This window comes from Oncorhynchus kisutch, linkage group LG3 (assembly GCF_002021735.2).
Source record: "Oncorhynchus kisutch isolate 150728-3 linkage group LG3, Okis_V2, whole genome shotgun sequence".
Taxonomy (NCBI): domain Eukaryota; kingdom Metazoa; phylum Chordata; class Actinopteri; order Salmoniformes; family Salmonidae; genus Oncorhynchus; species Oncorhynchus kisutch.
The window spans coordinates 27,928,704-27,953,993 of NC_034176.2; the positions used below are offsets into that span (position 1 = coordinate 27,928,704).

The 25,290-nt window shown below is 42.8% G+C and overlaps 1 protein-coding gene and 1 long non-coding RNA gene across 3 annotated transcripts; one reads left to right on the forward strand and one right to left on the reverse strand.

Moving 5' to 3' along the window:
• Window positions 1-1,350: 1,350 nt before the first annotated feature.
• On the forward strand, window positions 1,351-4,320 carry LOC116371021 (uncharacterized). Its single transcript, XR_004208838.1, has 2 exons — window positions 1,351-1,440; window positions 1,703-4,320. It is a non-coding gene; the product is annotated as an uncharacterized LOC116371021 (long non-coding RNA).
• LOC109879480 (glutamine--fructose-6-phosphate aminotransferase [isomerizing] 1-like) lies at window positions 2,263-19,331 on the reverse strand. Of its 2 annotated transcripts, none has more exons than XM_031819934.1 (19): window positions 19,242-19,307; window positions 16,042-16,149; window positions 15,606-15,713; window positions 15,310-15,435; window positions 15,088-15,146; window positions 14,849-14,983; window positions 14,696-14,757; window positions 14,505-14,584; window positions 14,293-14,407; window positions 13,953-14,176; window positions 12,717-12,812; window positions 12,439-12,536; window positions 12,128-12,248; window positions 11,677-11,834; window positions 7,059-7,173; window positions 6,228-6,355; window positions 5,502-5,669; window positions 4,826-4,987; window positions 2,263-4,705 (listed from the first exon to the last, which is right to left on the reverse strand). In XM_031819934.1, exons 1-19 carry the CDS (start codon window positions 19,246-19,248, stop codon window positions 4,661-4,663), a joined length of 2,115 nt encoding a protein of 704 aa, XP_031675794.1. In that variant the 5' UTR covers window positions 19,249-19,307; the 3' UTR covers window positions 2,263-4,660. The 2 variants fall into 2 exon arrangements, with proteins under 2 accessions (XP_031675794.1, XP_020327237.1); XM_020471648.2 differs by having other exon boundaries at window positions 3,807-4,705; window positions 13,953-14,116; window positions 19,242-19,331.
• Between the last annotated feature and the right edge of the window lie 5,959 nt (window positions 19,332-25,290).

Here is a 25,290-nt window from a genome sequence, read left to right on the forward strand (position 1 = left end):
CTCACATTTCATAAAGCCACCCTCTTATCCCCGAATCCCACCCAGCTGGGTCATAGGCATGCTCCAAACTCATTCTGGAAGACATCCACATGCCATTATTAGTGGACCTATTTCAGTGCCTCTTTTAAAAATGTTCAAAACTAAAAGCATACAAAAGAGAAACATTACATTTACCAGCTGGTTAGACATCACTGAAGCAATACGTTTTTCAGCCCTTTTCTTTTGAATACCTTGCCCCTAATGTTGTTAAGGATGTTGGAGTCACTGGGTTCACCAACGATGCACCATTTACTAACAGTGCACAGACTGTACCTCCCTGCCTCAATCATAGAAAAAAATTAATAAATGTGATTCGCGGCTAACAGCATCCAGATGTTCATATGTTGAATTATGTCACATCTACAAATGGAGTGAGCTATCTAGGAAAATATTAGACATCATCTAATCTGCAGGAAATGTGGAAAGGCTGGAGGAAAGGCGTGCCAGTATTAATTATACATTACATAATTGTGTTTTGGGCATATAGTGGGAGGGATATAGGGGACATTTGGACCAAATAAAACAATTGTTCACTTGAATCCTCAAACTGAGGAATAAATATATACCAAATATTACTATGTATTAACCAAATAACTCAGAACAAACAACCTATAGACACAAGGCTTTGGTAGCTTTAAATGGTATATAGAATATTATCCTTTATGTCCCTAGATCACAGAGAAAGAAAATATGATGCTCAGCTGCTTTCATTGACCCCTTCCATAGCAGCCAAACACAATGCAAGAAATGTCTTGGCAGAAGTTGCACACTTTCCACTCTATTTCTTCCAAGCCATTATGACATAGTGTTCAAATTCACTGTGTCGTCCTAAGGAGGCCAGCCCTCATCCACCTATAAAGCACGGTTAATGCTGTATCTGGTGGCCACTCACACTGGATTCAACAGAAGGCAAATAATAACTCAAGAACATTATGACCCAGTAAATCCAGTAGAAAGCATCTGGTTATTCTTTCTGGGATCTAAATGACAGTCAAGTATTCTTCAATTGTGATAAAAGTCAACCGATTACTGCTGTAAGACAAAATGCTCCGTTAAACTCCTTAGTTGAACACACCCAGTCAGTAAACTGATAGGAGTAGGCATCAACAGTAAACACACAACAAAAGCTGTCAATGGACTATGGAATAGTCTTCATAATGAGCAGAAGAAATTAGTGCAGATGGATGAAATGAGGCAAGGAGAGGAAGCCACTTTAAACTGTTGAGATGCACCCTTGGCTAGGTGTGGCAGCTGCAGCAGCTGTTGATAGTTATTCAAGATCAGAGGTAATTGCACTGTTTGTCCCTATATTAGAAGCCTTGCCCTTGTGAGTTTATAATGAGGACTGAAACCCAGAGAATTGAACGCTTAAGCAAAAAATGATGGTATGACACTGAAATGGTGCGTAACAACAAAGGACGTTTACAACGCCTGCTGTTGTCTTTTTGACAGTGAAAGATCTTAAAGGACTAAAACATATTTTCAACAATGTTCACTGTGCTTAGAGGATTTAGACTTTTTGGCTGCGTGTATAAGGCTATGGTTGCCTTTAGTGATTGCACAACTCCTGCACTTGAGGCCATTTTAGCACTAAGCCATTGCAATGAAACAATTCTGGAGGCTGCTCTTGTTTTTACCAACTGTTGTGCATGTTTTCTTTCAGCCATACTGAAGTTCAACACAGCCTTTAGGTTGATGCTGTCAGTTGTCATTTCTCATCAGGACATAAATGTGTGTTCAAGTGTCAACGATCGCTGTTATACCTCCAAGGCTATTGGTTCCAAAACTGGCCAACCTGAGAAAGACCTCAAGACCACCCAATCAATTCTGCAGGCTTGTTCAACTCTTTGTCAGTGCTCCCTGTCAGTTTGCTCCGCCATCTTGGCTTTCAACAGATGCATTGCACCAGGTGTCTCCGCCATGTTGGTTCTACGGGGGTACGTGAGACCAATGTTCTTCACCATCAGGACTCTCACTGGATACTTTGAAGAGGCACTTGCCTTCAGTTGGGACTTGATTCATTGCTTCAAGGAAGTGCTCTTCTCTCAGCAGTTCCTCCTAAAGAAAACACTCCTGTTTCTGTCCCAGTTGGCTCTTTGCATCTTTACCTGACCACTTTGTCTTGAATGAATATCGTTTTAATGACTTTTTCTCCAGTAAAGTAACTTGAGTAATGCTTTTCTTATAACATCCTTAAGGAACTGTGCATCCTAGGACAATTGCTTCAACTTCCCTTCAAGTGTTTATTGTATTTTCAACTGGCAATAACTATTAAAATGTTTCCTTAACTCTTAGTTAAATCATTGTCCAACTACATATTTGGAAATCTTGGCAAGTTACAGTATCTGTCATAATGGCAATTTTATGGATGAGATAGGGACATTGATCCATAAGCATTATTGAGTACTTAATCCTACTGTACACTGTCAAAACCCATTTTAAAAAGACAGTGAAAGTAGAGTACTAGACACTATTGTAACCGTCATAAATAGTGCCCCACAAGTTTCCAACAGATGTTCCAGGGGCTGAGTGTTAGTGCAGTGGCCTTGTCCATACTTTGAGTCTGAGCCTGTCAAAGGCCTGCATTTTTCAGAGTTACTAAAGCACCTCCAGTGTAAAACTTGGTCTTTGCTAGGATCTTTCAACGTAGGCAGATACAAAGGGCTCAGTAAATGTAATACAATGATAACACAGTTGCAAAGACAGGTAACTCTTTACTTGGGGAAACCCCCTTTTCAGGTAATTAAGGCCTGATTGCAAGATCTTTAGGTGAAATACAAATAAGCAAAGAACCTGTCTCGTTTTGTCAGTGACCCTTTTGCATTCAAACCAGCATACCACTTTACTCCTTGGCTTATAACGACACATTTGGGAGAGCCCACAGCTGACATGTTAGGTTATAAAACAGCTACATAGTCAAACAGGCGTACTGCATTGCTCTGTAGGTGTCTTGTAGGCAGAGCACTTACAAACCCCTATCAACAGCATCTCTAACACCACACCTTTGTTTACTCAAAGCAAAATGAACATAGCATGGTGTTTTGTTGATAGCATAACCCACAGTACAGAGACCTCTTGAACATAAGTTGCTGTATACAAAAACATTAAATTTTAAAGAAAACCATGGTCCCAATATTGCAATCAAATTGGTATGGTGGCAGGGCATGGGTCGACAAAACCTTGGTGCAGATTACGCTCATCAGCAACTCCATTTCTCTTGTAAAAAGAGTTGAGTTATTGTAAAACAGAGACCCAAACTGAGCCCGGGTAACAAAGCAACAAAAAAAAAAATGGGCCAACAAGAACAGAAGAGTTGAATATTGCTAAACTGTCATCAAGTCACAATGCTAGTAACATATGCCTACAGAGTAATAAATGTTGCTGGACGCATGATTATGCCAGGACAGTCAATTATTCAGACGACCAACTTGGTTTAAGCAAGAGTTTAACCCTCCTGTCTGTCAAAACACAATGAGTGAATTATTGTCAAGTTGCTTTTGTAACCTAACCAATGATTCAAAACAAATAGGTGCACAGTATTGAACACAAGCAAGTCTGTAGCAAGTTTCATATTGCCCTTAACACCTTCAAAACTTGCATAGGAGACAAATTCTATTGATTTGTCATGGTATTTTTGAGTATAACAATGGAGAGTTCTCAATAGTCTCTGGAACAGGTCAGTAGACTAAAGCATGACTTATGACACCTTCTAGGAAGCACTTCAGATGTAGTCAGGCCTATAGCTCAAACATTTAAAGCACCCATGCTTTAAATCAATCACTGATTTATTAGACAATGTACTTAATGAAAATCACATTTATCATTTACGTCCCTGAGCCTCCATTGGCCCTTGAAATGCTAAGTCTGATCGAGTGGGCATTTATATATCTGATTGGCTGGTCTAGAGCCCACCCCTTAAACAGTAATTGCTCTATTATCAATCAGATCATGATGTGGGTAAAAGGTTCCAGCTCACCTACAAGCTGAAATTCCAGGCATTATTTCCCAAAAAGGGTGTTTTCATTTTCACAATGTGTCATTTCTACCTGTGTTAAAAAACATTTAAAAAAAGAAGGATATGTGACTTAACTGCACTGCCCCTTTAATAATTTACTCAACACACACAAGCGTAACAGAAACATTTCAAACGACAGATGTTTCGAGCTGCCAAAGAAAACAGATCAGACCAAATTATTGCACCAATGAAACACCAAAATAACCAGTAACTTCAGTAAGATTTTCATGTGCAGACTCTTGACAACAGCTGAATTAAATGTAAAACCAGCAGCAAGTATCCAACATTTAAGTTATGAGCACTGTTGTGTATCATCCAAAATGGATACAGCTCAGTCTTTTCTTCAGTTGGATCATTAACTGCCTACAGTCCAGTAACCCATGGTAGCACCCAAATGCCAACATTTACTGCCAACCCTTCCCACCAATGACCCCCCCCCAAAAAATATCTATGATGTAACAATGTCTTCAGATGTATGTTTTGAGAAAAGAGACAGATACAGTACATGTTTAGTGTACCAGAGTAACAATTGCATTAAAAAGAGCAATGACACACAAAACAGGAAAGTTTCTGAAATGGGTTTTTGGATCTTCAAAAGGACGCGTTTCACTCTACAGTCACAGACTTGGCCAGGTTCCTTGGGCAATCCACCTGTATTGGAAGAGAAGAGGCAGACATTTCTACATTTACCAAGAACCAACCCTAAGAAATTAGCTCCCCATTATGAATGCCTACAGTAAGAACCCAACTCAGTGACAGTGCAGTACTCACGTCAAAGCCCCTGAGCACAGCCAGGTGGAAGGAGAGCAACTGCAGGGGGATGACACTCAGGATGCCCTGCAGACAGTCCACACAGTGCGGCACTTTGATGGTGCGGCTCGAGCTCTTGGCAGTCTCGTAGTCATCTTTGTCACAGATCACGATGGGTCGGCCCTGTAAACCAAACAAAAGGCATTATGCTTCCAGCACAACATTGTCATAACCTTTAACCTGGAGTTGTGTTGAAATGTGAAACTTTGGTCCTTCCTTGAATAATAGCTTTGTTGACTCATGTCTCAAACCCAAAGCTTAGGTCCACATCTGTGGTAGATTAGTGAGAGTGGTGATGTCATATAGAAAATAACTCCTCCCTTGCACTTTGTGGTGAATGTGAGGACCATTTGATGATATTACTGCATTGTGAAAACAAATCTAATGTGTAAAGTATGTGTGCATGAAGCACTTAATATCCATGTCTTGGAGTTGTTATATTTCTTTTTAACCTGGGAGGTAGGTGGTCACTACAACAGCTAGCGGACATATCACTACCAGAAAACAAAATGTTTATTAAAAGTGAGTTTAACAACCAGATAACGTCATTGGCAATGGTTTACTGTGGTTCCAACCTTTCAACAGTTGATGGGGTGGAAAGCTAAATGGTGTTGAGATATCGTGCGTCAGTTCTTACCGCACGGGCCACCACCTGCTGCAGTGCATTCTGACACTTGGTGTAGGTGTGGTCTCTCATGATGATCATGATGACGGGCATGAGTTTGTCGACTAGGGCCAGAGGCCCGTGCTTCAGCTCCCCGGCCAGGATGCCCTCTGAGTGCATGTATGTGATCTCCTTGATTTTCTGGAGAGAGCGACACACCCAACACCTCATTCAGATAGGAAACCACATTCCCATACACATTGAGGGACACACAACCTCAGAAAAACACCATGCCAACACAACATAAGTTGAGTATGTATATCTTATCTTCTTAAATTCTAAAGGGAACAGTAGACTGGCCAGGGAAAACTAGATCAGATCCAGGAGCACAGCACCCTGACCCAACACTGTGTGCCTCAGATACTGGAGGATTGGCAGTCAACAGAACTTGAAGAATCCCTAAATAGTGTGGAGTGTGGTTGCAATTATGCAGAGAGACATTTCTAAATCAGTCTAATTAGTTGCTGTGATTAAAAACACAATTCCAGCAGGCTAGACTCCATTAGGTCTAGCGTGAAGCTGAGGCAGAACAATTATTGTGGGCTATTGGAAAGTGAAACGACTCTGGGCCAATCTTCTCCTGAAGTATCTTAACACACGGATCATAATCTCATTTAGGAGTGGAGATTCCTGTAGAATACAGTTCTGAAGAGACAACGTTAAGTTTCAGGAGGCGGAGATCGAGGTGGGCATGCTGACCAGTGCTCCCTCCAGGCAGGTGGCATAGTGGTAGCCTCGGCCCATGATGAGAACACTCTTCTGCTGGTACAGCTCTGCTGCCAGCCTCTGGATCTCATCATCCAGACTAAGCACCTCCTTTATCAGATCTGACACAGAGGGGGGAAGGAGGAGCAGCAGGTAAACACATAGCGAGACAGGTACAAAGAGGAAAACAATGAGTAATCTTAGTCCAAGGTTATGAAATGAGAAACCCCTACAAAATATTCCTCTTCAATTGGTCGGTACATTTGGGAGAAGAACATGTCAGAAAATCAATTTCATCAAACCAAACTCCTGGATGAAAGACAATACAGTAACACCCATCCTATTACAGATCAGCAGACCAATGTTAACAGGTCCTGGAGACTGGGGTCAAGGGGGGGGGGGGGGGTTGGGTCAGGGAGAGGAGAGGAGGGAGAACGTAAGGCTTTGGGTCCAGAGGAGTATGTCAGGACAAACAGTCAGGACAGACCCAGCTGCTGAAGCCTCCCCACTGTACACGCTCGTTCCCTCTCTAAGGATACCACCACAGCACAGTCATTGCATTAGCTCTCTGACAATGCATATTGTTCAAACAAAAACAGTCCAGTTGGAGCAATAGGACAGACCGAGGAGACCCACTACAGGCCTCTGCTTTCCCATCCCTCGCTCTGGCTGCGCTGACTGTGACCATTACTTACTGTGGTCTATACTACAGTAGGTCAGTGTGTCGAATAATCTACACATCCCTTTGAGCATCACATACAAAGGTTTATGGTCATTAACAGCACAGTGCAATGTCTTGGTAGATGTGTGTAGGGTCTGGTCTACCTGGCAGAACTCTCAGGCCCTGGATGATCTCACGTCGCCGTGGCTGCATGGAAATCCTGTCATCGCACATCAACAGCGCAAACATGATCAGAGCCACAAATTGACTGGTATAGGCCTGCAAAACAGACACAGACAGACATAATGCATGCTTATTAATGCTCCAGCAAGAAGCAGACAGTACAGAACACAGAGGTCCCAGGTGTCTCCTAGATGCTCTTCTCTCTTCTGGTTCTAAACAAAAGGAATCATAGTCTTCCCTCTCTCCATCCTGGGCCAGAGACAGCAGAACCCTTCGTTTAGCAAAGGGCCTGGGTTGCCTGATCCCAAGGTTACTTTGCAGTACAGTTATTGGAGAAGAGGCTTGTCCGGCTGCTCTGGTTGCCAGCTCCACAGTAATAATGTGCAACAGATGAGAAGCGGAGCAGCTGGGCTGCAGGATGGGCTGGACACAGATCGGGCCTCTATTGCAGGACAGGAGAGGGGAGAGCTAGCACAGTCTTATGAGGACACAATCTGGCAACACTACAGATGGAACACATCCCCTGACAATAAGACACTAGGGCAGGAGGTAGCCTAGCAGTTAGAGTTTTGGGACAGTCACCGAAAGGTCGCTAGTTTGAGTCCCAGAGCCAACAATGTGAAACATCTGTCTATGCGCCCTTGAGCAAGGCACTTAACCCTAATTGCTCCAGGGCCACCGTTTATAAAACGGCAGACCTTGGCCGTAATCCCACGCCCGAGGGTGTCTAAGGGGGAGTTGGGATCTGCAAAGAAAATACATTTGAATTGCACAAGTATAAGCCCTCACCAAATTATTATTACTAACAAAACAGCAAAGAAACAGTCAGCCCCAACTACAGTAGAAGTAGAACCATGATGCGCTTGTTTTTCATGCTTCTGAAAAGTAGCACCACCACTCACACATATGTTAGAAGACTCTCCGTACCAGTTTAGGATTTCTAAAAATCAACGTTCTTCAAGAGCCCAAGCCATTTGACGGACCTATTGGACGCGGTCGTAATAGCTTCTACACCTGCATTGCTTGCCTTTTGGGGTTTAAGGCTGGGTTTCTGTTAGAGGTCGACCGATTAATCAGGAATGACAATCGGTAATCTGCATTTTTGGACACTGATCATGGCCGATTACATTGCACTCCACGAGGAGACTGCGTGGCAGGCTGACTACCTGTTATGCAAGTGCAGCAAGAAGCCAAGGTAAGGTGCTAGCTAGCATTAAACGTATCTTATAAAAAAACTATCAATCTTAACATAAATCACTAGTTAACTACACATGGTTGATGATATTACTAGTTTATCTAGCTTGTCCTGCGTTGCATATAATCGATGCGGTGCCTGTTAATTTATCATTGAATCTTAGCCTACTTCGCCAAAGGGGTGATTTAACAAGCGCATTCGCGAAAAAAGCACTGTCGTTGCACCAATGTGTACCTAACCATAAACATCAATGCCTTTCTTTAAAATCAATACATAAGTAGATATTTTTAAACCTGCATATTTAGTTAATATTGCCTGCTAACATGAATTTCTTTTAACTAGGAAAATTGTGTCACTTCTCTTGCGTTCTGTGCAACAGAGTCAGGGTATATGCAGCAGTTTGGGCCACCTGGCTCGTTGAGAACTGTGTGAAGACTTTCTTCCTAGCAAAGAAAGCCAACTTCGCCAAACAGGGGATTATTTAACAAAAGCGCATTTGTGAAAAAAGCACAATCGTTGCACAAATGTACCTAACCATAAACATCAATTCCTTAAAATCAATACACAGAAGTATATATTTTTTAAACCTACACATTTAGTTAAAAGAAATCCAGGTTAGTAGGCAATATTAAACTAGGAAAATTGTGTCACTTCTCTTGCGTTCATTGCACGCAGAGTCAGGGTATATGCAACAGTTTGGGCCGCCTGGCTCGTTGCGAACTAATTTGCCAGACCTTTACGTAATTATGACAGAACATTGAAAGTTGTGCAATGTAACAGGAATATTTAAGACATATGGATGCCACCGGTTAGATAAAATACGGAACGGTTCCATATTTCACTGAAAGAATAAATGTTTCGTTTTCGAAATGATAGTTTCCAGATTTGACCATATTAATGACCTAAGGCTCGTATTTCTGTGTGTTACGTTATAATTAAGTCTATGATTTGATATTTGATAGAGCAGTCTGAAAGAGCGGTGGTAGGCAGCAGCAGGCTCGTAAGAATGAATTCAAACAGCACTTTCGTGTGTTTGCCAGCAGCTCTTCGCTGTGCTTCAAGCATTGAGCTGTTTATGACTTCAAGCCTATCAACTCCCGAGATTAGGTTGGTGTAACCGATGTGAAATGTCTAGCTAGTTAGCGGGGTGCGCGCTAACAGCGTTTCAATCGGGACGTCACTCGCTCTGAGACCTTGAAGTAGTTGTTCCCCTTTGCTCTGCAAGGGCCACAGCTTTTGTGGCGCGATGGGTAACGATACTTCGAGGGTGGCTGTTGTTGATGTGTCCCTGGTTCGAGCCCAGGTAGGGGCGAGGAGAGGGACGGATGCTATACTGTTACACTGTCAATACTAAAGTGCCTATAAGAACATCCAATAGTCAAAGGTATATGAAATACAAAATGGTAGAGAGAGAAATAGTCCTATAATTCCTATAATAACTACAATATGTTCTCATGTTCTGTGCAAGGAACTTAAACGTCAGCTTTCTTACATGGCACATATTGCACTTTTACTTTCTTCTCCAACACTCTCTCTTCCCCCCCCCCCCCCCATTTTTTAAACCAAATTGAACATGTTTCTTTAAATATTTGAGGTTCAATTGATTTTATTGATGTATTATATTAAGTTAAAATAAGTGTTCATTCAGTATTGTTGTAATTGTTATTATTACAAATAAAAAAAATTACAAAAATCTGTATCGGCTTTTTCTGGTCCTCCAATAATCGGTATCGGCTTTTTCTGGTCCTCCAATAATCGGTATCGGCTTTTTCTGGTCCTCCAATAATCGGTATCGGCGTTGAAAAATCATAATCAGTCAACCTCTAGTTTCTGTACAGCATTTTGTGACATCAGCTGACGTAAGAAGGGCTGTATAAATACATTTGATTGATCTAAAGCCAAAGGCATGGTTGTAAAACCGTCACACAGCTATTTTCCTTGACAGCACTGGAACCACAGTCCCTCACAACTGACAGTCCTAACCATCCACTCAGATTTGTGGCAGTGCATTTAATCCGGTTAAAACCCATCACTCCATCCAGAATGTCAAGAGGACAGAGACGCACGCTAGCCTGTGAAAACACACTAACGAAACCATGTCCCTGAGAGGCCTCAAATGTGCCACACAACCTCCTCAGGCAATACGGCATGATGAGCAGTTAATTATTTATAATTTTTATATAACGGTACAAGCATGCGCCAGGTTCAATTCAGACAAAGACCACAGATGGCTCTCATTTGCTTACATTCCCTCCCTCAATATCTATTGTTTGGCTAAGGGGGAGAAGCGTATTCAAGACGTGGTGCCGTCTCAACTCCAGCAATCCCCTTCATTCTCCCTGACCTTGTTTAGCAGGCATAGATGTGGAGAACCGCAATTCTGAAAACAAGATAGACATCACCAGAGTCATCCAGTTTAATGTCCCCCGGAAGGTTAATCTGAATACTATTATGAAACGATACAAAACGGAGTCAGCAGGACCGTGTATTGAGCAGAGGGTGAAATACATAATGTCCTCTGATGTGCTGTGCGTGGGCCAGACAAGCAGTAAAGGACAGCGTCTTTGAGGCGTGCTCGCCAGGCTTTCTGCGCTGTGCCGGGGCCTTGGAGCTGCCGGAGGGTCCCTGAGCCAAGCCCGAGAGCCAGAGCAGGGAGGGACCGGACTCTTTTTCTACTACCCCCCCCCCCCCCCCCTCCTCAGCTGCTGAGTGGAACTCACTCCAGTCATCTGCAACCCCACTCTGGAAATCTGTAGGATCAGTGCTCATAGTAGAGGGAAACCATGCATCCTTACTTTTTACAAGAATAAAGATGAGAATATCAGGCACTATGGGTTCTGTGTAGAGCAGTGGAATATAGCAGTTTAAATAACCTCTTACAAAGGGATCCAGACACTAATTTCAGATGAAGTTCTCTAATTTCAAGGGAGAGAGGGGTTAACCACATGTTCTATGTATTGAAATTAGCACCCAAGTGCTTCAGGGTTTGCCTTAACTATACAGATACCACCAGCAAAGCATATTGGCGTGAACCTCATGTCCTTGCAATAATAAGTATACACGGGTGATTATATAGACCAAGCCAAAGCGAAACTGCCTCTGGACTTCGTAACGCCGCTCCGCCTAATTAGGAAGGAGACCATTCCATTCATCTCCAACAATCCTACTGAAACACTCTTGAGAGGGATAGGAGGAATTCTCCCGCCCTAATAGGCTATCCTGAAGGGAATTTTTTCCACCCACCACAGAAGTAAAAGAAGTTGAGAAAGCAGAGTATGGTGACTGGAAGGTCTCCTGTTCCAACAGCTGAGTGTCTACAGGACAATACACTACGCGAGTCAGTATGGGAAAAGAATCAGTCAGGAGAAGTGCTATACAGAGCAGCAGCGAGCCGGTCCCCTCACCTTGGTGCTGGCCACTCCTATCTCTGGCCCAGCGTTGATGTGCACCCCACAGTCTGTCTCTCTAGAGATGGAGCTGCCCACTGTGTTGGTGACGCCCACCGTCAGGGCTCCTCTCTCCTTACAGTAGCGCAGGGCCATCAGGCTGTCTGCTGTCTCGCCTGCACACAAAAGGTAGCAATGCAAATCAGCACTCAGGATAGATACTGGAACAGGTTGGACTATGTGTATATACTGAATACAATATCTGATTTTATAGGCCGCAATAACTGATATCATCAGGTCTTTACGTTCAGCATCAATACATGAAGAGCGAAAGCAATTGCTTTGTGTGCATTGTCATTGGGCTGAGCATGTACTTGTACGAGACATTGCTGAAGCTGTATTGTGTGGGGAAATGAGTACAGACAAAGAAGCAATGTTCAGGTCCTTGAGGAGATAGCGATCCTCCCACCTGATTGGCTGATGAAGAAGCAGACGTCGTCACGGAACACTGGTGTGTTTCTATCCAGGAAGTCGCTGGCCAGCTCCACCATAACAGGCAGCTCTGTCAACTCCTCCAGGACCTGGCGAGTCTGTGGGGAAAGATCCGCACTGGATCACACATGACATCCACACTGAAAAACATGTTTCCATGTACAAACCAGAGTAAGAACTTACTGGTGTCCTTGTTTTTCCCTATCTTGGAGCCTTAGGCTCCAGTTGACTCCATTTTATGCTGGTGATATCATTCCTGCCTTATAGAAAAGGTCATCAGTTACTCACCGCCACCCCAGCATGGTAGCTGGTGCCACAGGCGATGAGGATGAGCCGTCGACACCTTTGGATCTCTTTAATGTGATCCTTCAGTCCACCCAGGGTTACTAAGGATACAAACAATCAAAATACAGTAATCATGTCCCTTTTCTTGGTATGTATTCAGATAGATATTGATCATGAGGATACCACCTTGATGGGTATAATGACAGACGTGAGAGGGGCATAGTGTGCAACAAATTGGAGTGTTTTGTGACTTGACTATTACACAGGAAAGGTCATCTCACCTGTGTTGTCATTGAAGTTGACCCTTCCTCTCATGGTGTTGACCACAGACTCTGGCTGTTCAAAGATCTCCTTCTGCATAAAGGAGCTGTAGTTCCCTGAAAAATTTTCCAAAAAACATTAGATCCGAGTCCTCAACAACATCACTTAAAGCCTGTTGACTTTGCATTTTTATAAAGTGTTAGGCATTTTGTAAAGGTTACTGTTGACGCATAATTACTACTAAAAGGAAGCCAGTCTGGAAAACATGTTGTTTAGTGCTCTAATTCAGTCTTTTATTGCTGTTGGGAGGTAAATAACACAGGAGGTAAATGACAGGAATGATCTTGCTCTTTAATACAGACATTTATCAGGCATGTCTTGACTAAATAAAATAAGCAAGAGCCTACAGGGAGATTGTTGTTTCCTCACACGGCCCTTTGTGACAATGAAATACGAGAGGGTTATGCAGCCCACCTCTGCGGAGACAGAAATTTAGGTCATATGAATTAAGTTTATTTCAGCAGAGCTCCTGGAATCGAGGCTGAGGAGAGAGCGATGGAGGCAGAGGCTTTAATGATAGGACCACAAAGGCTAGTCTCCTAAAACTGACTGGTAGTGTATTAACACCCTCTGCTGGAGACATGTGGAGCAGCAAGCTCAATATAAAGTCCTGCTAATGACCCAGGTACTGTACTCTACATTGGTGATTGATGTGATCTCCATGCTGGGGCCAGGGTGTCTGAGCCCCTAAAGTACCTTTGATGTCAGCCAGGCAACCCCATAAACACCTGACTGTGTACACGTGGTGTGTGCGCGCAATTGATATTAAAGGTGTGCCTGTGGCTGCCACTCAGCCAAGGTGAAGAAAATAGGATTATGCTCCATTTTTCAAGCACTGCCATCGTTATTGACCAATTACAGTAGAAAATGTAGCCTACATGGTGATACGGCAACAAGTGCGTCCAACAGCAGGACCAGCTAACATGCCCACTCCAGCTAGCTAACATTATCCGTTTACAGAGTCACGTTTAACAAGAAAAAGTATTATTTACTCATTTGTTTTTTTAAATGAATAATTCCTGTTGCATTATGCCGCCCCCAGTAAACATGACCCTTGTATAGTGAAATTATTCTGACTGTATTGACAAAAGATAATCAGCAATTCCAGCCATTCTTGGGTTCTCAAAGTCCTAGTAGCACCATCAACATCTTTACAGAGGGTTGACCCATGACAGTGCTGTACCCCCAGCCCTTACCCTTCATGATCTGCTGCAGCTCCATCTGCAGGGTCTGGATGGCGCGGGCAGGGTGGTCTCCGGCTGTACGCTTGATGCGGTGGATGGTGAGCCGTCCGGCCGTCACTGCTGCCACGTCATCATCCTCCAGGAAGATCACACGGTTGGTGTGCTCAATCACCGCGCTGCCAGGACAACGGGGCAACAGTGAATCCAAGTTAATGATGTTGTTAATTCCCACTTTCCTAGGAGAAAACATTCACCAAACAATTGTCTAGACTGATTCTAAAAGTACAGTTTATCTAACGTTGCATGAGTGGGATATGAGTAATATAGAGAACAACAAGGTGAGGAGTCTGACCTGGCATCAGAGGCAAAGTAGTACTCCACAGACTTCTTTTCCTCAGCGAAGAGCGTGTGGCAGGTGTCCTGCTCCATCCTGGGCAGGGTGGGGCAGCCCTTCTTGTCCTTACCAGCTGTGGAGATACAGTAGTGTACTAGACATAAAACAGCTCCCGGCTGCTCATATTCCATTCTGACTCACTGATAGAGAGCAGTTAACTAATAACTTACATGATCGGTACAGGATAGGAATGTGATCTGTGGACAGCTTGTGGTCACTTTTCACCCCAATAAGCAGAGGACCTCCCCTCCTATTTACATATAAACAAGTACAATGATTACATCAAATTAAAATATGCATGTTTAATGGATATTATTCCTTTACAACTCAAGGAGTATGTAGAAATGCAGTAGTAGTGTACCGGGTGCCTACAGCCTCTCCTGGGTAATGGACACTCTTGAAGACCAGGACAAACGCTCCTTCCTAGGAGACCAGATAAAACCATGTTAATCACAAGACAGGTCAGAGGGCCTTGTTTCATGACAGTCTGCTCTGTAGATGAACAGGCTCCTACCAGCTGCTGGGTCACTCTCTCCACCAGAGTAGCAAAGCTGAGGTCTTCACTCTCACGGTTGTCATACATGTACTTTACCAGCTTGGCAATGGTCTCTGTGTCCGTCTCAGACTCAAACTCATAACCCTTGCTCTCCTATGGAATGGGAGAGAGTCAGTCATGGAAATCTCGCTGATAGCCTTGGCTAATGAAAGAAACCGACTGCCTTGGGAAAAATGTTGAAATGTTGCTTTGCTCACCAGGAATTTCTGCAGGTCTTTGTAGTTTGTGATAATTCCATTATGAATGACAATGAACTCTAAAAAAAAATAATACACATATACACTTTACTAATAAACGTTCCTCATTACTCTCTATATAGTCAGTCAACGTGAGACCACTACATCTAGCAGAATGAGATGCCTATACAGGAAAGAGGCCCTAATAGTCCTACAAGTTTAAGAAATGTCTATGGTACTAACCGTTGCTCTTGTCAGACCTTTGTGGGTGGCTGTTGACAGGGCTGGGGGCACCATGGGTAGCCCAGCGAGTGTGGGCGATGCCAAGGTGGACATCAAACTCCACGTCCATGTCCATGTCCTGCTGCTCTGTGGGACCAACACAAACACTGTTGAAAGGCAAGCCTCAAAATCAACTGATATGTGCCCAACAAAGTAGGTTTGAGTCATTGGTATTGTAGACATTATATTTATTTCTGTACAATCCACTTATCTACTCAGTAAACATCCTTACTGCTGACAACGGGTATAAGTCTTACTTGTGAGCTCATCGTCAAGAGCCTTCACTTTTCCGGACTGCTTGATCAGCTGAATAGACCGGGCATTGACTTCCCATTCCTTGCCGTTCCCTCCATCAATTCCAACACCTGGTAAAAATAGTCTTATTGCTACAGAGTACACAAATATGCCTCTGTTGTGTGATTTTGTAGCGGTTATCTTACACATGCTACAGTTTGATAACAGACAGAGCATCAATGTAAGCGTGATTAGATTGACAGGCCTGCTCAAGACAAGGGCATACAGTGAGGCCAATGGACAGTCATTGTTCTTAATGTTAGGAGAGAGAACAAAAACATGACTTTTGTAGATAAGCAGAATAACTGACGCCTGCCTACAGTGAGAGGGAAAGGCAGCTAATTAACATGCAGACAGACCGACGCAGACAGTGTGTTGAGACAAGCCGTCTCATCTCACCGGCAGAGTCATAGCCACGGTACTCCAGACGAAGCAGGCCTTTGAGGAGGATCTCCAGGATCTCCCGGCGAGTCCGTGGCACATGGTAGTTCAGATAGGCAAAGATTCCTGACAGAAGGAAGGAACAGGAAGACAGATTTCAACTAGGAAGTCAAACAATGATTTGCAACAAAGGAATTTCACTACAACTCTTTTAAGGGATTAAGTGAACAAATCCTAATAGTGGGTATTTCCGTTTTCTTTTGGTGGTCTGTGATTAGGTCAATAGAGACCAAATAAAGCATGCATGCTTTCTGTTCATATATGCCGGTTGTGTCAGAAACGCTGAAGGTTCCATTGGCTAGCTAGCCTAGCTGATGTAATCTGCAAGCAGTTCAATTATTGGCTCACTACAATTCACAGCAACAGCTTCCCCAAGGATTTCTACACGTGAAAATGTTCAAACGTTAACACAAGTAAAACATTTAAAAATGCTCTGGTGCCATTTATCATCATATAGGAATTGGAAACAATGGTTCTGTGTGTAACTACAGAGTAGTTCACACACCCATCTGTTCCTGAGGGCACAGCCTGCCCTGGGTGTTATCTGCAGTTTTTACATGAAACAGGGAAGTCACCTTGAGAAATGGACAGTGGGAGACACAGTGGAACAGGGTGTTCTAGTGTTGGGGCAATATGCTGACAGAAGGATCAGGTGCTCTAGGCTATGCTTTTGTGCAATTCAGAACTCATCTGAGAAGACTGATACCAAATGAAAACAGTGCCATTTATTACAGACATGCCTGGCTGAACAGAGGTTGGCCTACATACCATCACCACCTGGTAAGGCAACTGCTCGGCCTCCAACCGCAAGGCTCTAGAGGGTAGTGCGGACAGCCCAGTACCTCACTGGGGCCAAGCTTCCTGCCATCCAGGATCTATATACCAGGCGGTGTCAGAGGAAGGCCCTAAAAACTGCTAAAGACTCCAGCCACTCTAGTCATAGACTGTTCTCTCTGCTACCACACAGCAAGCTGTACCGGAGTGCCAAGTCTAGGTCCAAAAGGCTTCTACCCAAAGCCATAAGACTCCTGAACAGCTAAACAAATGGATACCCGGACTCTTGCATTTACCCCCCCCCCCCAGTTTTACGCTGCTGCTACTACTCTCGGTTTATTATCTATGCATAGTCACTTTAACTCTACCTAAATGTACATATTACCTCAACTAACCTGTGCCCCTGCACATTGACTCTGTACCGGTACCCCCTGTATATAGCATCGCTACTGTTATTTTGTTGTTCTTTCAAATTTTATTTAGCCATTTTAAAAATGTCAGCTTATTTAGTAAATACTTTCTTCACACTTATTTTTTCTTAACTGCATTGTTGGTTAAGGGCTTGTAAGTAAGAATTTCACTGTAAGGTCTACCAACACCTGTTGTATTCCGCGCATGTGACCAATACAATTTGATAAGCCTATTCGTGCCCAATTTCCTTTGCCCTGCCCCATTTTCTTCATGACAACCATCAATCACCCACATAAGAAAGGTGGGGGGGAGGGATCGAGGAAGGTGGGGGGGGAGGGATCGAGGAAGGTGGGGGGGGAGGGATCGAGGAAGGTGGGGGGGGAGGGATCGAGGAAGGTGGGGGGGGGGGGATCGAGGAAGGTGGGGGGGGAGGGATCGAGGAAGGTGGGGGGGGAGGGATCGAGGAAGGTGGGGGGGGAGGGATCGAGGAAGGTGGGGGGGAGGGATCGAGGAAGGTGGGGGGGAGGGATCGAGGAAGGTGGGGGGGGGAATCGAGGAAGGTGGGGGGGGGATCGAGGAAGGTGGGGGGGGGATCGAGGAAGGTGGGGGGGGGATCGAGGAAGGTGGGGGGGGGATCGAGGAAGGTGGGGGGGGGGATCGAGGAAGGTGGGGGGGATCGAGGAAGGTGGGGGGGATCGAGGAAGGTGGGGGGGGATCGAGGAAGGTGGGGGGGATCGAGGAAGGTGGGGGGGGGATCGAGGAAGGTGGGGGGGGATCGGGGAAGGTGGGGGGATCGAGGAAGGTGTGGGGGATCGAGGAAGGTGGGGGTGGATCGAGGAAGGTGGGGGGGGGGGGGTCGAGGAAGGTGGGGGGGGGGGTCGAGGAAGGTGGGGGGGATCGAGGAAGGTGTGTGGGGGGGGGGGGGGGGGGGGGGGCAAGGCAAGGTGGGGGCAAACAAGGCTCAGCTTTGTTCAGAACGAGGGTTAAACAGACTAGGAAAAATACCAGAATTATTTCCTTAGGAATTAGCCTGCAGCAGTTCAGTATCAGGAGCATCTATTTGGGGAATTTTTCTGATGGAGACGACAGTGTCTGATTGTCTCTTCTACTAATGGAGTTCATAGTTCCCACCACCCTTAAAAAGTGAATCATCCACACTATTTATACTGGTTCTGGCTGGCTTTTCAAAACAGAGCTGGGCGCTTCAGGAACTTGTTGTAGAGTCAGCAGATGAGTGATGAGGGGAGAACTAATCCATCACTATTCTAATATTCCGACACTGACAGGTTAGAAAAGTAAACACAGCTTCCCATCATTTTAAATCCCCCTACATCATTCGAATCGATGTGGAATAATCACTGTCTATCATCATTACCAGTAGTGGTCTATATTCTAGCAAGGAATGAAACTTTGCGCAGTGCGTGCGTTCTGTCAGTCCTGTAGCAAGCTAGTATGTAACCTGATGAAAAGAAGGGTAGTTAGCCAATGGTCGCTAATGAATCCAAGTATAGAGTATAACGTGACATACGGTAACATCAATGAGAGGAATTATGGAGCGATAAACTGTCAATCAAGTAGCTAGCAATGGCTAGCTGGCTAGTTAACGTTAGCTAGCTACGCTAAGTTAGCTAGGTACTTATTGGAAATGGGTGTGTAGCACACGGTTTATACACATCAAAACGCTTAGTCGCCCTCATGACAATTTGTCTGATAACATTGTTAGCTATAAAATATCTGATCTAGCCAATTTACAAGTTCACTTAAAATATATGAACTCAATAATTTGATGTTAGTCATTTGTTTTGTCTGGCAAACAAACTAAGCTCTCTTTCTTTAGATGGAAGCTCAGCTGTCTGACTGAAAACATTGACATCTCCCCAAAACCAGTTCTGTGTTAATCTCACAAATTGCATGTGTAAACCGTTGCAAATGTACACCTATTTAATTTATTATATCTAGCTAACGTTACTTACCACACATGTCAGCGCTTCTCTTGCAAACCAGCTAGTTTACACCAGGCTCAGCTCAGTTCCTCATCTGATGAGTCAGATGGTCCCGCCCCCTTTAAATCCACTGAATGGGATCCAAGTAGCCTCAGCAGGCTTCCCTTATTGGTGCAACGGCTGTCAATCCCGATTTTTACCTCCGACGCAAAGCAGCAGGATGGAGATAGGATATCCATGGGCGCGAGTGAGGAGATGGAAAGTATTTCTCCCCAAAATCTCACCAGAAGGAACCGATTGTTGGTTTCAGCCATGCTATTCTCATTTTCCTTATATTGTTTACCTAACAAGCATCAGGTGACTATTTTTCGGAATACTCAGATACTTCAATTTATTAATTTGTTCTTGTATGAAGACCTATTTTGTTTACAAACTTACGAAGAAGATTGAAAGCTGTATTTATGTTTTATGTATACAGTAACTAAGATACTGTTTTAAAGGGCATACAGGTCTGCTCTGATTTTACATGGGTATTGTTCTATTTAGTTGTTAATACTTATTTCCAAGTGAAAAAGGTCTTATGAACATGTATATGTAAAACATTTTTTATTCAATTTTTTTAATGATGAGTTTTCATATGCACTTAAAATAGTAGGTACCCTTTTATTTAAATTATTATTTTGTATTTTATTTCTCAGAATAGTTCCTGATTACACTAAAGAGGGTTTTTAGTCTCGGATAGCCTGATAATGTCTAGCTCAAAGTTTATGAAATAAGCTATTTTTACTTTAAATTGACTTAAATGGTGCAGATCTCGGTTCCTTATCGTTTATGTTCACTGCTCCTATGTCTTTGACTCATCCTGTTACAGTTTATACTTTTATATAATCATTGTTGTTTTGTCTTTGTCTATAGTTTCTCTTAATGCTTGGGGGTTACGAAACAAAGTGAAGCGCAAGGCCTTGTTTTTATTTGCTAAATAATTTAGAACAGATTTTTTCTTTTTTCAAGTCTCACTCAATTTCGGCTGATGCCAACTTCTGGAGGTCGCAGTGGGGCAACGATATTTGGCTTTCCCATGGATCTGAACGCTCCGTTGGTGTCACTTCAATGAAAAATACCTTTGGTGGTAATATTCTACACTCGGAATGTGACCCCTTTGGTCACTTTATTTGTCTTGTGATCAGTTACAATGACATTACGCTCATTACTGTAAACTTCTACGGGTACAACACCAAACATGAGAATGATGAGTTGCTTGAATCTATAGAGAAACATATTGAAACAACATTCATTGGTTATCTAAATTTCCCTATTCATTATTATTGATAGGAGGGGACTTTAACATTACTATAGATAATTCAACTGATAGATGGCCCCCAGGTAGGCCAACCAATCAGAATTAGGGTTTAATACTTTTTATGGAAAAGTTTGATCTTACCAATATATGGAGAGAGAGAGGTTTCCGGCCGACAGATCATTCACTTGGAGTAACAAAACAGGTTCCAGACAATCCAGAATAGATTTTTGTCTTATATTCAAATGTATTGGTAGTGAGTGTGTTACTACAAATATTTGTACTACTCCCCTCACAGACCATAGGGCCATTTACATTGATATCAAAATATTTACCCCTGATACTAACCATGGTAGAGCATCCTACTGGAAGCTAAATAGCTCATTATTAAAAAATGATATAGTTAAATTTGAGGTTAAAGATCTGCTCTCACACTTTTGGGAAAGGGCTTGTGAAGAAAAATCTTATTGCAAGAACTGAGAGCTCTTTAAATTGGAGGTGTCTAAATACCTTAGAAAATATGGTAGTAATCTTGCTTAGACCAGAAGAGCTGAGGAGGAAAAGGTGATCATTAAGATAACTTCGCTTTCTCAGAGGTCCCCAGCCGGCCTCTCGGGGGAGGAGAAGATGGAACTAATTGAGTTACAAAATAAACTGGATAATATATATAGATTAAAAGCAGAAGGAGCCTTTATTAGATCTAGGAAAAAATGGTTTGAGGAGAGAGAACAGAATTCATCCTATTTCTTTAGACTTGAGAAATTTCACTCTAAAAATAACACTATCCATAAGTTAAACATTGATGGCGTTATTACAGATGACCAAAAATTAATCGCTAAATACTGTAGCAATTTTTACAGAAAATTGTATAGCTCTACGTACAGTCAGGAATCCACAGTTAGGTTTTTTAACTAACTGAATAATGTTCACTCTATCAGTGATATAGAATCTAAACAGTGTGATGAACCCATAAAAGTTGAAGAGATTATAGAGTCTATCAAACATCTAAAGAACAATAAGACGCCAGGTGTTGATGGAATTACATCAGAATGTTACAAATTATTTTCTGAACAAGTAGCTCCCTTCCTATTTGAAGTCTTTTTAGAGAGTATTAAAAACAATGTTGTCCCTCCTACAATTAGTCAGGGGCTAATAACACTGATACGTAAGCTTAAAAAATAAGTGCTGCTCATTGATAACTGTCGTCCAATTTGTCTTCTTAATAATGACTATAAGATATTAGCCTTAGTACTTGCAAAAATAATTAAAGAAGTCCTGGATGCAATCATTGATGAAGCACAGTCTTCATGACGAACAGACATATTTCTAACAATGTCAGACTAGTATTAGACATACTTGAGTACTCAGACCTAATAACCGAGGATAACTTCATAGTTAAAGAGAGGAATTAGGCAAGGTTGTCCTATCTCACCGTACCTGTTTTTATTAATCACCCAACTTCTTGCAAATTCTTTAAATAATAGTCCTGTAGATATTTCCATAGCTGGTAAAGAAATTATTATAAGCCAGGTGGCTGACAATACTACACTTTTTCTGAAATACAAATTCCCATATCAATCAATGTGATACAATCCTTTTCCAAAGCATCTGGTCTATATCTTAACATTAATACATGTGAACTCATGGCTGTCAAATATTGTGTATATTGTCTTATATCCATACATATTATGGTATTCCAGTAAAAGAAGAACTTACATATTTAGGCATAACCATTAAAAGGATCAGGAGTCTAGAGGCTTACTAAATTGTAACCCTCTTATTAAAAACCCCAGAAGAAGCTATATCAATGGCTACAGAGGGACTTAATTTTAAAAGGTAGAGTCCTAATAACCAAGGCTGAAGGTATCTCTAGACTAACATATGGCACTCCATCTTTATATCTTGACAGTTAAATAAGCAAAGAGATAGACCAGATGCTTTTCAACTTTCTGTGGAGAAACCGTACCTATTACATTAGGTAAACTGTTGTAATGAACAATTAGAGGCCAGAGTTAAGCTGGTGTACTACCTCTCCCACGATAGCACAGCTAAATCGGAGGAGCTGGAGGAGGTGGGGTTGGAGTGACCCTCAACCAGGGATATCAGGAGGCTCTCTTCCGTTACCCCCAAAAGAGCCTTTAGAGGCTCCTCCATGAGGGGAGCCTCTCTAGTTGCAGGCAAGCTCTGCAATGAGGTCTGGGACCTTGAAGATAAACACACAATCACCACTTATGCCATGCAAATGTGACCAACTGGTATCTAATCTGGGTCACTAGTGAGCCTGATAACCAAATTAGAGCACTGATGGTTTACTTCTCATACCACCGTAGTTCTAGAAGCCTAAAGCCAACTGACACGATTTTTTGCCTGATTTTTATGTTTGTATGACATCAGAATATGATTAATTCTGAAAGGCATGTACCTGATCTATTTATTCATAGATGACTTAATGGCTTACCCAGTTAAAAATGACTTCCACCTGGACCCACCCACTCAGTCGCAACATTTCTGACCAGAACTTAAAACTACAAGGTGTGAATTCCAAGTTAATAATTTATGATAAGTATGGGTCAGGTCTTGCAATTATTAAGTTGAAATATTGCTGTGAACATACCTCTTAGGCGAACAGCATGGTGATGAGGTTCTCCGAGTGGATTTATGGCGGCACCTTGCACTGCCATTCCTCCTCCACTCCTTAGTCCAGTAGTTCATCTCACTGGTCAGCAGCCTTTTCTCTCTCTCATCCAGACTGCCTAAGGAATCCTCAGACCCTGTCAGAGAGCACTGGGATTCTGGGGAGGTTGCCCCACTCCTCAGGTTCACCCCCATGATACGAGCTAGCGCTGGTAGGAGAATGCGGAGGGCTGTCTGGGTCACGACTTTAACAATCTTCAGACACAGCATGGAGAGCTGCTCGAATGTGAGCTATGGCCAACAAACAGAGTAATGTTTTTGTCAATCAAGCAATTCCATGACACCATTCCCTATATAGCGCACAACTTTTGACCAGAACCTTATGTGGAGAGACTTACGTTATTTTTCATGCCATGCTGAATCACTCTCCATTGGCTAGAGAAAAGAAAAGAAAGGAAACATTTTTTACCTGCACACTGGTATTGAGTTAGTGGAGTCACTAGATAGCCATGTTAGGGAAAATAAAAGTGTATTTAATTAAGCTATTAGCAAGTACATGTGACATTTTGTTCTTGATTTACAGGAAGAGTTAGGGGTGTGGTTACAGTGATGTTAGGTGTAGTGTCTAAAATCCCATTTGTGGTTAGAAGGTGCACTATGACTATAAATTCAGAGTTGTTTTATGTGAGGTTGGAAAAAGACATGGGACTTGCTCATCAGTTAGACTCCTCAGGAAGGAGAGGAGGATTGGGGCACAGCATGTCTCAATCTTGAGAGAAGGCATAAGAGTCCTCTGAGCCTCGTTCTCCAGCTGCTCAATGATAGATCCCCTTTCCCGGAAACCACACCCGGGTGTCTGAGAAGACTCTGGGAAACCGCAAAGAGAAATCTAAAGTTGAATCTGAACTTGATCCCTAATTTCCTTCGCCTTTAGTGATTTGATTGCACTGGACAGGTAGACCTATTGCTTTGGTAGTGACCTACTATATTGTTAGTAATTTCTCCTCTAAACTCAAAATAGGCTAAATGAACCATACCTTGCTGTCATCTGACATGATGTGTAGCTTATTGTTGTAGGCTGTTTAGAGGAAATACTAATACCTCATTTGAAAAAACATCAGTGAACCATCGGCAGACAACTGAAGTGAATTATGCCAAAGCATTGTTGAATACTCGATACCGATTGGCTCAAGCCAGGGCATTCTTTAAAGATGTCATACACACATGATGTCACAATTAGGCCTAAGTCTAATGTCTATATGAACTGTCAATGTCATTAGAAAACAGATCATAGCTTGTCAAAGTTCTGCCAAACGAAAATATTTGTAAGTGCACGTTTTTGCGTTTAATTTATGGTTTACCAAGCATCCTTATTCATCGCCATGCACAAAAACGTAACTCGCTGCCATCCATTAGCTATAATTCTGAGGTTGCAAAACTGCAAAACTAGGACATGCAATAAATTATAACCACTTGCACCTAGAATAATTTAAAATCAATTATGTTCTAGGGGGCTTGAACTATTTCATCACTATGGAGCTGTCCGCTGCATAGTGCTGACACGTTTCTTGGCGTCAAGGGACCGTGCCATGGTGCTGAAATGTTTCGAGTCTGGACAGCACCTGAGACCACGGCATGGTGCTGAAATGGAGCAGGGCTCAGTTCTATGGGTATCTCATGCGGATTTGTCTGCTAACCTATGTATAACGATACTATAATTATATTATTTTCATCCATCCGTCAACACAAATGGCATGTCAACGTTCCCCAAATAATAATGCAATGAAACCAAGCCGAGATGTATGGTTCTTCATCCAGAGGACGAAGCACCATTGTATCATCTAAAACCTTCAGAGAGATCCCTTAAAACTGTAGTATAAATTCTCCACATCTGTTCTGGTAGCTAGGTTAATTTAGCGAGACATGGACAAATCCAACACATAGCGTTTCTACTGAGTCCTGCTTAGAGGTGACTGCCTGTCATGTTGCTAGTTGTAATGACGCTTTTAAAATAACGAAAGGTATTTGTAATTGCTCTGGGAGCTAATTATTGCAGAGCCCAGCTACACATCCTGCTCGCTGAGCTCATTATGGACAGCCAATGAGCAGTTCAGGTGAAAAAGTCAGCCAGATCTGATCTCTATAACA